The 13,524-nt window shown below is 35.3% G+C and overlaps 1 protein-coding gene across 1 annotated transcript in view; it reads right to left on the bottom strand.

Annotated features, from left to right (window-relative positions):
* Nucleotides 1-3,137: 3,137 nt before the first annotated feature.
* The window catches only part of LOC107549029 (hormonally up-regulated neu tumor-associated kinase homolog A-like), a 12,441-nt gene continuing 2,054 nt past the window's right edge, over nucleotides 3,138-13,524 (bottom strand). Inside the window, exons 2-10 of the mRNA XM_016229931.1 lie at nucleotides 13,279-13,524; nucleotides 10,552-10,607; nucleotides 9,871-10,009; nucleotides 9,605-9,732; nucleotides 7,685-7,820; nucleotides 7,420-7,597; nucleotides 6,493-6,576; nucleotides 6,163-6,394; nucleotides 3,138-3,895 (exon numbers count right to left, since the gene is read on the bottom strand). The exon at nucleotides 13,279-13,524 is cut by the window's right edge and continues 47 nt beyond it. Of these exons, the coding sequence (XP_016085417.1) occupies nucleotides 3,138-3,895; nucleotides 6,163-6,394; nucleotides 6,493-6,576; nucleotides 7,420-7,597; nucleotides 7,685-7,820; nucleotides 9,605-9,732; nucleotides 9,871-10,009; nucleotides 10,552-10,607; nucleotides 13,279-13,524 (1,957 nt within the window). The remainder of the gene's footprint in view (nucleotides 3,896-6,162; nucleotides 6,395-6,492; nucleotides 6,577-7,419; nucleotides 7,598-7,684; nucleotides 7,821-9,604; nucleotides 9,733-9,870; nucleotides 10,010-10,551; nucleotides 10,608-13,278) is intronic.

The following is a 13,524-nucleotide window of genomic DNA, read 5'->3' as shown; positions in this document are numbered from 1 at the left end:
AATACTTCATAAGATGTTGAGATAGTGAATTGGTGGGTTTTTGTTAAATGTGAGCCAAAATCATCACAATTAAAAGAACCAAAGACTTAAACTATTATTATAAACTATTATTTAATACACAAGTTTCACAATTTGAGTTGAATACTGAAATAAATTAAAACTTTTTTCCACGACATTCTAATTTATTGAGATGCACCTGTATATTCTATTCTTGGCTGTCATGGTCGTTCTCAAGGGTGTAATACATTTGCATTTGCATAATACATTGCATAATGCATTTCTTATTAAATCTCACAGATTTAAAGTCATAACATAAAAAGAGTTTTAAGATTCATAAATCTATTCAAGGATATAAAGTGAGACATAGTATATTCTGTTCAACCACTTTTTTTCCTGGACAAAAGCAAACATTGACATGATCTTGGTCTAAATGTATAACATATTCATTCCCATGGAACTGAGATGACTCTTCATCACTGGGTTGCCCGGTAGAGTAAGATACCCCTGTAGCGTCTTTCTAGTTAAGTCACTGATGTGGTACATATTAGTTATTTTTCTCTATGGCGTGTTTAATTAAAGCAGAGATGGATGGGATTATCTTGGAGGTAATGGTAGCACACTGGTAATGTCCAGACATAAGGTAATTGGTGTATTTGAGGTCAGACCACTGCTTTTACTGCAGGACATGTTTCCATACTTATGTATTTGGACATGTAAGATACAGTTAAAATTAATGCCGTTGCATTATATAGCAAATTATTCATCAAAGTGACATTTATTTTAAAGAACTCAAAATCACTCATAAAAAGAATGTTGGCATGTTCTAGATTATACAACAACAGACATTGTTTAAAATTAATAATAAAAATGGACATACATATTCAACAATTTGTAGTTGTAAAATGTTAATGATGTTCCATCATATTAAATGCGATAAACGCCTGTATGAGTTTGAGGAGAACTGACTTCATCAGTTACCATTCAAAAGTTTGGGGTCAGTAAGATTTTGTTTTTTTAAAGAATGTAATACTTTTATTCAGCAAGGATGCATTAAAGTAATCAAAAGTGACAGTAAAGACAATTATAATGTTGCAAAAGTGTGCGAGTGTTTTCAACATTGATAATTAGAAATTAGAACGTTTCTTGCACATCAAATCAGCATATTAGAATGATTTCTGAAGGATCATGTGACACTGAAGACTGGAGTAATGGCTGCTGAAAATTCACAGGAATAAATTTCATTTTCAATTAAATTAAAATATAAAACGGTAATCATCTTGACATCAAAATGGGTTAAAAGTAGTTTTGCAAAAAGGCTAGAAATGTAAAGTCAATTTGGAGAATAGAACCGCAATTGTTTGCAGATGCCACTTGGTTCTGTAATGTTGTTACCTGCAATAAAATTCATACTAACTGTTGAAAAAAAGATGGATTATATAATCTGAGGATATTTAAGTGTCTGACTTGGCTTTTCGGGAACTATGTGGTTGCAAGTCTGAGTTGAGGTGGAGACATGCCACACTCACTTCGGATCAATCTCTCTCCAGCACACATATCTATACACGCACACACACAAATGCCAAGCCCCCTCAGCACCATATCATGTACCAAAACAAAGTGTTCATAATTCATGAGCTCCTCACCATTTGAAAAGAGGGAAAGATTCCTTTACATGTCCATTATTCAAAACCCTTCTGGCCATTGGGGAGCAGCCACAACACAGTTGCTCATTTAACATACACGCTACAAAACACGCACACCCTTAAATTAGCCTAATTAGATGTCTACAATTATGCAAGCAGTCCAGTATTGAGGATCCTGTCAATTTATTTTTAAGATAAGTTGTTAAAAAAAGAAAAAAAAAGGTTGTACCAAAAATATATTTCCTCATTTCCTCCTGAACAATAGTTTCCTACTTTATTGTACTGTAAGCTTCAAACAAAAAGCCAATAAAATAGTTCAATTATATTAGCCATTTTCCTCATAAGCTGGATCCTCATCCTTTGGCACCGACTGGTATAGCTGAGTGATGCTATTCAGATGCATTCATTCATAAAGCGAGAAACATAATAGCAGCTTAAAACCTACAATGGGCATCAGTCAAATCCCAACCAGACAATTAAGAAACTCAAGAGTAGTCAAATTGTCCGGGGACCAGGGGATTATGGTAGAAAGAGGGAGGATGGAGGGCAAGGGGGAGGTAATGGTAAGACGATATGTTGATTTTAATAAGATAACTCATTCTTCTTCCTGAAGCAGATAGCTTATTGTCAGCAACTGGCATAATGTTGATTAACTCACAAAAAAAATGAAAGTGAGGCACTTACAGTGGAAGTGAACTCAAGGTCAAGCACTAAAGGTGAATAAGGTGAAGACTGAAAGTGAAAGTGAGTGATGTGACTGCCAAGTATGGTAAACCATACTCAGAATTTGTGCGCTGCATTTAACCCATCCAAGTGTGCGCATACACACCGCGAACACAGCCATTTTGCTGCGGCACCTGGGGGGCAAATGGCAGTTCGGTGCCTTGCTCAAGAGCACCTCAGTTGTGGGTATTAAGGGTGGAAGAGAGCTCTGTCCATTCACTGCCCCACCAACAATTCCTGCTGGTACTGAGAAATCAAACCCGTGACTTTTGGCTTACAAGTCCAACTCTCTAAAAATTAATGGTGCCCCACCATTCACCAGTTGATTAATAGCAGTTTTCTGAAATGTTATGTTTTAAAAATATGCAAATGAAGCATTGTCTAACCAAATATGCACAAATTTGCATACATTTGTCAAATCTGAACATTGGATAAAGTTAAGTTCAAAATTCCACTTTATTGATATATTAGAGTTAAAGGTTTTTACAGAGGGGATTTTTGACTCAAACATGGAAAAAAAATATTTTTACCATGTTTTAAGGAATAAAAATGTATATAAACCAGGTGGATATATATGAACAAACTCCTCTGTAAAAACCTTCAGAATATATGTGCATGAAAAAACAATGGTTTTGCCTGTAGTGTCTTGCCTTAAACAAGGGATGAATCAAAATGATTTGTTTGTGGTAATCAACATTTTGCCACAAATGCTGTGGAATGAGCATGACTTGTATTGAACCCAACATATTCCCTTTGAGAAGGCCTCAAATGTCACCCGAAATCCATTCTGAGTATTTCTGTCTTTTTGTCAGATTTGTTTTGTAAAGCAGACGGAAGCATTGGTAAGTTGAGGTCCGTGACTCTGCGCTGTATAGCTGTCCGCAACTGAACAGAATTTCTTTTCGCGGTATTACTGGGGATACTGATCCCTCCTCCCCCTCCCGTTCCTGTGTTCCTCTTCTCATTTGCATGTCTCAGGTTTTTAATGACGAGAGCTTGTTGTCTCTGAGATGGAAACAATGGTGGTTTGGACCCATTTACTAAGAAAGGCGAGGAGCCAGTGCCAGGCGCTGTGTGGCGCGTAAGACCGACCCAAGTGACTTTTCTAGGTGTGGCTTCCTTCAGCATTCCAGTGTGACGTAGTCGAGGTAAAGGGGAGGTTTGTGTTGTGGTTTCCACGGCGCTGAGGTGGCGAGCATTGTAGGTTTTCTCCTCAATGGCCAGTAATAGATCCTTAAAGCGCTGTCCCGTTCTGGGAGAAGCCCCTTTCTCGGAGTAGAACGTCTGCAACTTTTCTAACTTGTCATCAGGCTGATGTTCGTATTCTAGCGCTTGATATTTGTCAGAGTAAGCCGGCCTCAGATCATGTGGTTTGATTGATGTTTTCATTGTCTGGGAGTCTCTAGAGGTTTCTATGGTTACAGTGGCATCACAAGGGGCGGAGTCACAGAGTTTGGTGCCACTCCCCTCTCTGCAGGAACACTTAGGCGGTGAGACACAAAGCATCTCCTTCTCACCAAAAGTTAAGACTGAAATATACACATATACAGATTCTGTCAGCTGAATATGCATTGTATGAATTTCTAAATTAAATGGGTCCAAAATAGGGTGACCACTTGGTTATTGCTCTGTTACAAGACTGTAGATGTGATTTTGCAGGACAGTGCAGGACGTGTGTGAAAGATTAATGGACTACTATTAGACTATGTAAATGCTGACGATGATTTGATGATAACATGCTTTAAAGCATCAACAAGCTTTGTTAATTTTGACCGGCTTTGTGACTGGCACTCACTTTGCCCATGTTCAAGTGATAGGGCACAATGTAATTTACTCCACGGGACCTATTCAGTCTACGAATCACAATGAACCAAGTAACAGGCTAGTAGGTAAAAATCACATTTTATAGTAAAGCAATTTCCTTAAACAGGAAATAGTTTGTTCCTTTATTACATTATTCAAGCATTAATTGTGTTTTACTTTTAATTGTTTTAATTGTGTTTTAATTGTGACCTAAATATATAGCAGATATGCTCACTGAATATAAACCTAACAGACCACTCAGATCATTAGGATCGAGTCAGTTAGAAATACCGAGGGTTCACACAAAACAAGGGGAATGTGCTTTTAGTTATCATGCCACCCGCAGTTGGAATCAGCTTCCAGAAGAGATCAGATGTGCTAAAACATTAGTCACATTTAAATGCAGACTCAAAACTCATCTGTTTAGCTGTGCATTTATTCAATGAGCACTGTGCGATGTCCGAACTGATTGCACTATATTCTCTTTGATTATATGTATAATCGTCTTCTTAAATTCATTTTAAACCTCTTAAATAAAAAAAAAAATTTTTTCAAAGTTTTTAAATTCCTTGTTTTATTGTTGTGATTATTGTTTTTATTTTATTTTATGTAAAGCACTTTGAATTACCATTGTGTATGAAATGTGCTATACAAATAAACTTGCCTTGCCTTGCTTTGCCTTACTGGATTCCGTGCATCTTGAACTATTTTTTGTTGGATCTGACAGCTTTGAGCAGGACATTCTTATCCAGTATGTGTCTAGAAGACGTTCTGGCAGGTGTAGCTGTATTTAACAACTCTTAATGAGGTTCACAATGATTCCTTTGCTCCGTCCAGTCAACATCAGTGGGAAAAAAAATGTCTCTACGAATGCGCTGGTTGGCTATTTTCCCTGCTCTAGCAAGAACATGATGGCTGCAAGAAAGGATTTTGTCTATTTTTTATTCTATAAAATACATCAATATAAACTCCACTCGTAATTTTTTAAAAGTTGTTATATGTCTTGGAAAAGGTTGCTAAATTGGACTACAGAGGTTGTTGGGGACATTAAATGGCATCATGCAGAACAGGTAAACTCATCTACTCAATAGTCCACTTTCACAGCCTCGCTGTATTTATAATCACACTGTTGCAAACTAAAAAAAAAAATTTTTTCAAAGTTTTTAAATTCCTTGTTTTATTGTTGTGATTATTGTTTTTATTTTATTTTATGTAAAGCACTTTGAATTACCATTGTGTATGAAATGTGCTATACAAATAAACTTGCCTTGCCTTGCTTTGCCTTACTGGATTCCGTGCATCTTGAACTATTTTTTGTTGGATCTGACAGCTTTGAGCAGGACATTCTTATCCAGTATGTGTCTAGAAGACGTTCTGGCAGGTGTAGCTGTATTTAACAACTCTTAATGAGGTTCACAATGATTCCTTTGCTCCGTCCAGTCAACATCAGTGGGAAAAAAAATGTCTCTACGAAAGCGCTGGTTGGCTATTTTCCCTGCTCTAGCAAGAACATGATGGCTGCAAGAAAGGATTTTGTCTATTTTTTATTCTATAAAATACATCAATATAAACTCCACTCGTAATTTTTAAAAAGTTGTTATATGTCTTGGAAAAGGTTGCTAAATTGGACTACAGAGGTTGTTGGGGACATTAAATGGCATCATGCAGAACAGGTAAACTCATCTACTCAATAGTCCACTTTCACAGCCTCGCTGTATTTATAATCACACTGTTGCAAACGATTCTAACTCAAACTTTCCAACTTCTAGATTTTAAGATTAAAAAGACTAAAAAAGTTGTCTTAGTGGTGGTGATGTTGAAGTTGTTCATTTGTGGTGCATTTTGTTTATAGCCTAACTTTAGCTTTTTACTTCAAATGATTATATCTAGGCTTCAAAATTTAAAAAAAAGTAGGTTAATTGATTATCTGATTGGCTTAAAAAATACACCATCCTTGCAGCACTCTATTAGTGATATAAGAAATGAATATTACCCTTAGGAATCAGTCCATCATGTGTCTCGACCAGTATGGCGATCTCATTAGCTGTATCCAAGGGCAGGCAGGAGGGGGGATCTGCTCTGTCCACAAGGCTTGGCTGCTTTAGTTTAATGGTCTCTGCTGTCCTTTTTGTGCCGCTCTGGGTGTCTCTGTCCTGTGATTGGCTCCACTGGGTCTTACTGGCCTGCCTTGAGCTCCTCTCATTGGCTGTGTCACTCTGAGGAGACTAGTAAAGGAATAGGTTGTTAAATATTTTGTGTGTACATGATCGTTTTAGACACAAGATGGAATTCTTGGATAGAGAAGTATAGCTGGACGGTTTACCTGCTGCTGACTCTTTGCACTTGCATTGCTTCTCCCTCTCGACAAGCCCTTATTCAGAAGATTCCATTCGCTGTTTTCTTCTCTCTGAGGACAATCATTAACATGTAAGCTGTGATCCAAAACCTAACAATTAGCCAACCTAGAAGGCATCATAGCATGAATTGGGATCAGTTTTCTTCTCCAAAACGGAGGACAAAAGAAATACTGATAAATACACTTGTATTTCAGGATGCACCAATTTTAAAATGCTGATAATTATTTTCATGTTATGGTCAATAAACCAATAAATTATTGATAAACAGATAAATGGTTGAAATAAAAATTCTATATTATATTGTGTATATAAAGTAAAAATAAAATGCTAAAAACAAATTAATCATTTTAAAAGCTATGAGTGAATTCACAACATTATATTGTACGTATGTTGAGATTTGATAAAGATTACATTTAAGTTTAATTATTAATATAAATTTTTAGTATTTTAAAGATTGAATATAATGTTAAATCACAGCTAATGTAACGTGAACGTAAAAAGAGGTATAAAAAAATGTAATATTGACCTATATCCAATGTGATACCAATTTTTGGGGAAATAAATGAATCCTTTAATTCAGCAGATACATTAAATTTATCAAAAGTGACAGGAAAAACATTTATAATGTTCTTTTGAATTTTCTATTCATCAAAAAATCCTGAATAAAAAAATGTATCAGTTTCCACTGAAGACTGGAGTAATGAAAAAAAATCAGCTTTGCCATTACAGAAATAAATAATATTTTAAAATATTTCAAATTGTAATAATATTTGACAATATAACAGTTTTTACTGTATTTTTGATTAAAAAAAAATGCAACCTTGGTGAGCATAAGAGTATTCTTTCAAAAACACAAAACACTTTATACATGTATCAAGCATGTACGATTTTACCTTCATGGTCCTCACTACTTTCTGATGCCTGGTGAGTTTTTTCAGCAGGAGATGGTAGCAAGCCAAAGTGGTTGACGGCTTGTTACTGATGACAGTGTGGATGATATCAGACAGACCGTAACCTAGAGATTCCGTCATGTAGTTTAACACAGCAGAATTCAGATCCTCAGGACGCAGCCTAAAAAGCAACAAAAAACACACAAAAACAGATCTCTATGTCTATTCCTTTGGGTAGCTTTACCATTAGATTTCATTTTACAGGTACCTGTTTTTATGAGTGACAGTATGGAGGGGTCTCTTGGCATATCCCTCATTCAACCATTTATCCTCCATTGCTGTTTTTACTGTTGGCCTTTTTGCTGGTTCTGGCTCCAGCAGAGACAAGACAAACTGTACAGCCGCTAGAGAGAAATAAAGAACGAGAACATTGACATCTTGACACTGCTAAAGGAGTCTCAAAACTCTGTTTTAACCTTACACAGAAGATCTCAACACTGATTTGTCAGAGTGAGTGTATGTGTGTGTGTCCGACCCAGACTGAACTTCTCCAGGTTTCTCTTACAGAAGGGCAGATCAGATTCAAGAAGCACTTTGCTCCCCTGTTCCACCTTCTCAACCTGGGGGAGACTCCTCAGATCAGAGAGCCATCTTGGCACTGCACTGGCCTTGTGTGTGTGTGTGTACTGAGGTGAAGGTAGTGTTTGTGTCAGAAGACAGTGACGATCACATTTACTCATTCACTTAGAGTGCCATTACAGTCAGCCTCAGGATGCCAACAAAACACACAAAATGACATTCTATGATAATTCATTTCTACCATACTTCACCCACAGCAATGACTGTATGATGGTGACCTTCAACTGTTACCATACAGAGTTTTTTCTACCTGATTTAACACATTAAACTGAAATATTTGGTATAAATTAATATATTTATGTTGATTCAGTGATGTTCAATTATATTATTTTGACTTGAATAAAACCAGTTAATGTAGGTGTTATAATTTGTTTACTTATGTCTACTAATAATATTAGTTTATTTATAATATTAATTATTATGCTAAATGATATCCACTATAATATGGAACACATTTTTGGATTGGTGTCGATTTAGCAGATATTATCCAAAGTGACATTAGTAAATGACAATTTAGTACATACTGTAGGGCTGTATGCACTTGCATCTGTTCCATTAAATACGTCCTTCACTTCTTTTTAATAAACAATGTACGCACTGCTTCAGTGAAACTGGCGGTAATTCACAATACGTAATGTACAAACTACGTAATGATCTAATGTAATCTGCAACCGAATCGGGAAACCTGGCCAGGTTCTGTTCCACTAGCAGACATTTTGCATCATCATGTTTGTAGTGCATCTATTTTTGCAACTGGTGAATATACTCTGTTATTAATGTTCATGATAGTTAATATTAATGTGCTGGATCAGATGATCTCACAATCTGATTGAGAAGAAGGACACTTTAAAATGCACCACTGCACTCAACACCTTTTATCTCTCGTTCTCTTTTCTCATTCTCTCTCTCTGTATCTCATCTTGATGTAGAACCCGTTAGGAATAAATCTTCAGGTGTATGAATATGTGTGGGGTCAGTAAGATTTTTTAAATGTTTTTGAAAGAAGTTTCTTCTGCTCACTGCTCACCAAGGCGGCATTTATTTAATCAAAAATACAGTAAAAACTATTTATTTAAAATATAAATAAAAAATATAATTATATATTATATAATAAGAAATAGTTTATTATATAAAATATATAATATATTTAAAATATTTTATATTGTATTTAGAATTATATATAAAATACAATTATATAGTCTTACTGTGAATATTGATCCATTTATTGCATTCTTGCTAAATAAAAGGCTAATTTCTTAAAAAAAACATAAATCTTACTACTTTTGAATGGTAGAGCATGTATATATATATATATATATATACAGTGGGTACGGAAAGTATCCCACTGTATATATATATATTATATATTATATATGTGTATATGATATATATTATATATTGCCCACATGAAGAAAACTGCTTAATAAACATGAAATAATGTTTTAATGAAAATGTAAAAATTCAAAAATGTTTCTGTGAGGTTAGATCAAAAACAAAAATAAATAAAAGTCTTTAGAAAATCAATGGATATACTGTGTGTATACTTTACCTTTGCTGATGTCCGATGGTATCGGACTGATTTCTCCATTAACCATTTTCTGATGAAGTTGCTTGATATTGAAGGGCTCCACCGTAAACGGTAGAGTGCCAGTCAACATGGCAAACATACTCACACCCCTACACGTACACACAGAAACACACACACACAATCTTCATCAATAGCCAGCATTAAAAACATTATACCCATCTTCAATAAAAAACCCTTCCACAAGTTGACGTAAACTACATACATATACATGTACTTTGTGTACTCACACAGACCACACATCCACTTTAGGGCCGTACTTCCTGTGGGCCAGCAGTTCAGGAGCCGCGTAAGCAGGACTGCCACACTGAGTGTTCAGCAGCTCCAGAGAGAGAGAATCTGCCTTCAGAGTGTTACTCAGTCCAAAGTCTGCACACAAACACACTCATATGTTAGTGTACAATACTCGCATGAACATACAAGCACATACAACTGTCTTTAGTTTCTGATACAGAAACTTTAAATAGCAGACTACAAGCAGACTACTTATCAGTTTATTTTTTCTTTCTTAAGACGTATCGGAAATTAGGCATTTAAGAATAATATATAAATCATACAGATTTCAGAAGCCCAAAATGAAATACATGAATACAAGGATGAAGGAGACAGAGAACCATGGAACTGACTCATTCTGTCTCATTACAGCAATTATGAGCATTTCATGAGTAGTTATATTCCTCATTTGGAAGTGGCTTTGGATAAAAGCATTTGCAAGATGACCAACTGTAAATGAGATGTGCTTCCTGTGTGCTTGCATTTGTTTACACTACTGCAACCATAACGGTTGGTTATTCTCAAAGGTCAAACTATTAATGTATTCCAGTAGGAAAGCTTTGACAAAAACTTTCCTCAGAATAAATGATGTACATTTACACACTATGTAAAAAGGTCAAATGGCAAGACACACTCACCTACTATCTTAATGTTGTTGAGCTCATCCATTAGTAAGTTCTCAATCTTCAAGTCCCTTGTTAAAAAAAAAAGGTGAAGGAGGTTAGTTAAAAAAAATAACACACATTGGGGACCATTTTAATTTTAGTTTAGGTTTTGTAATTTGTGTTATGTGCTTTTGACATTTTTATTAGTTTATATATATATTTCTATTTAGCTTTATTTTTGTTTAAATTTCAGTTTTAGTAATGTTAGTACTTAAAGTTATTGCAGTTAGTTGCCAAGGCAACATTTGAAATTTTCATTTAGGTGTTTTAAGTTTTTCATCTAATATTTATATTTTATTTCAGCTGTATTTAGATTACTGAAAACCATTTTTAGTTGCTTTAGTTAACAATAACAACGCTGCCTTCCATTGAAGCACAAGATGCTCTTTGCACCAACTTTTACTCAGACTTTTAATAATGGTAATATAATGTATTAAACTAGAAAAAAGAATGCAAAATAAAAGCATTTTTACTAGTGGACTCAGACTTTGGGACCCTACTGTACATATAAACAAACACCCGTACGCGTCCAGCTGATAGAGAACTCAGATCACCTCACTCCATGTGCGGGAATTCATGACCAGCCAAGAACCTCTAGCAGCACACAAAATGTAATGAAAAAATGTGAATTAAAAGGAGATTTGTATTAAAAAACAGAGCTACGAGAGTTATTGTTGGTGGTGATATCACTGCTTGGTGGTCCTGGAAGTTCAGTCATTCTGCCAAGTTTTACTTTTACACTCTCCTCTCTCTTTTTCCTTTTATCTTACTCCCGCCTTCTCCCTTTCTTTCCACTTCATAATAAACACTCACACTCACTTTGACGACCGCACGCTCCTCACTTTTAATATGAAATTGTATGAAAAGCCTATAAAAATATCATAGCCCTCTAAGTTATTTTCATTTCTCTCCATTTTTACTGAGAAGGCTGACATCTCAAAGCCCAATGGGCGGCCAAATGTTCCTCAACTCACACACACTCATACAGACGCTGTCCCTAAAATGTTCAACGTACAAAGAAAAGTTGAAATCTACTTCAAATATGCCCGCATTAAAGTTCTCTGACAGACATGACGTGTTTAAGGGGAAAACTGGACTGCTGTCCAGCAGCGTGACTAGGTTTTTGGGGTATTATTAATGTGTATCGAACAGAGAGGTCAGCAGAGACAGACTCAAAGGCATAAAGTGAGTGTTTGTGGAGCCAGTTGATAAAATAGTTTGATTTGAGTTGATTAATGTCATTCGAAGTGGGTGAACTTTTGAACTGAAATGGACATGAACCCACACACTCCCTTCGTTACCATAGGGACTGTGTATGCTGCCTAACCCCACGGGTAGTCAAGTGTGTGTGTATGTAGCCTGTGTAGGCTGATGAACATCCTTTGATCCTTGACATATTCTAACAAAGGCCCTTTACTCAGTGGATTGTGTGTGACAGACCTCAGCATTATGAAGCTTTATCCTGGGACTCCATTAGTAAGGAAGTCATGAATGATGTGTTAACCCTAGTGGCTCTGGCTGAAGATGTCATGAGAAGCTAATGGCATTCCCACTCTTGCCTCAATTAGGCTTTACTGCCAGACTAAAGAACTACACACACACACACACACCATAGACTTCTATCATTTTTATATTATATAATTGTTTATATTCATTCATTAATCTAATTATACCACTACAAACTAACTCTAAACCTACCCCTAAAAAACTAAATGTGATGTTAAATGTATAATATAAATGTAAAAAATGCATTTATATATTATCAGGATAGTAATTTTATATAAATTATGTAGAATTATAATAATCCAAAATTAAAAATATTAACAAATGAATCACATTTAATTTGAACTGGAAAAATAATGTTTATTATAATCCTGATTATTAATAATTAATTGTATTAATAATCTTTAATGTATTCAATTTAAAATGTTTCCCCAAATTATAGCCAAGTAAACTCACACACACACACACACACTTGCTCTTTGATTTCAAAACCATTTTCAGATACACTTTTCTCATGTATGCTATACAGCACTTCATTTTTTAAGACTCTTTGTTGTTTTTGTTTTCTATGTTTTTATATGTGCATGTGAATCTAATTATAAATACTACAGACTAACTCTAACACTAAAAGATGAAAATGTATTTATTGATGAACTAATGAATAAACAACTCATTTATTAAACATTTTAAAACGCCTTAAATAAATGTAATGTAAGCACTTTTTTACTTTTATAATTTTAGATATTTTTATACATTTTACACTGAGAAAAGTAATTGTATAAATCAATTACATAAGATTCTAAAACTTAAAAGTATTAACACATTTCTTTTTATTATTAATAAGACGCTAAAGAACATTTTGTTTTATTAATCATATTTAATCGTTTTTATTTTTTAATTCGAAAAATCTTATCCCCAGGCTACAGCCAAATAAATCAACACACACATACTTGCTCTTTGATTTTGTTCATTTTCACACACACTTCTCTCATCTATGACACTGCACTTCATTATTTTAAGGCTCTTATAACTAGAGTCCACTATACAACTTAGCACCATCTCAGCGTTTTCCTTTCTCTTTTTTTCTTGTTCTACACCACTATATCCCTACATCCCTTACCATATGAACCATATGATCTCAAAACTTCATTTTTGTGGGTCCAATTGTGTCATTGTGCAAGAATATCCATTCATTACCTGTGAACTATCCTGTGTCGATGCAGGTGTTCCACTGCAGACAGTATCTGACGGGTGTATCTGCGAACCTCTCTCTCCTCCAGCCGCTTGCGTTCACAGATTCGATCCATAAGGTCTCCTCCTCCGCATAGCTCCATTGCCATGTAGTAGCAGTTCTCTGTCTCCAGCGTCTCCAGCAGCAAGACGATGTTCGGGTGGCGGATCAGCTGGTGAATCCGGGGTTCGCGCTTCATGTTTTTTAAAATG

This window comes from Sinocyclocheilus grahami, unplaced genomic scaffold, assembly GCF_001515645.1.
Source record: "Sinocyclocheilus grahami isolate Dianchi unplaced genomic scaffold, SAMN03320097.WGS_v1.1 scaffold361.1, whole genome shotgun sequence".
NCBI lineage: Eukaryota > Metazoa > Chordata > Actinopteri > Cypriniformes > Cyprinidae > Sinocyclocheilus > Sinocyclocheilus grahami.
Note: the sequence above shows the minus strand (reverse complement) of the source record. Positions and strands in the feature narration are given on the sequence as shown.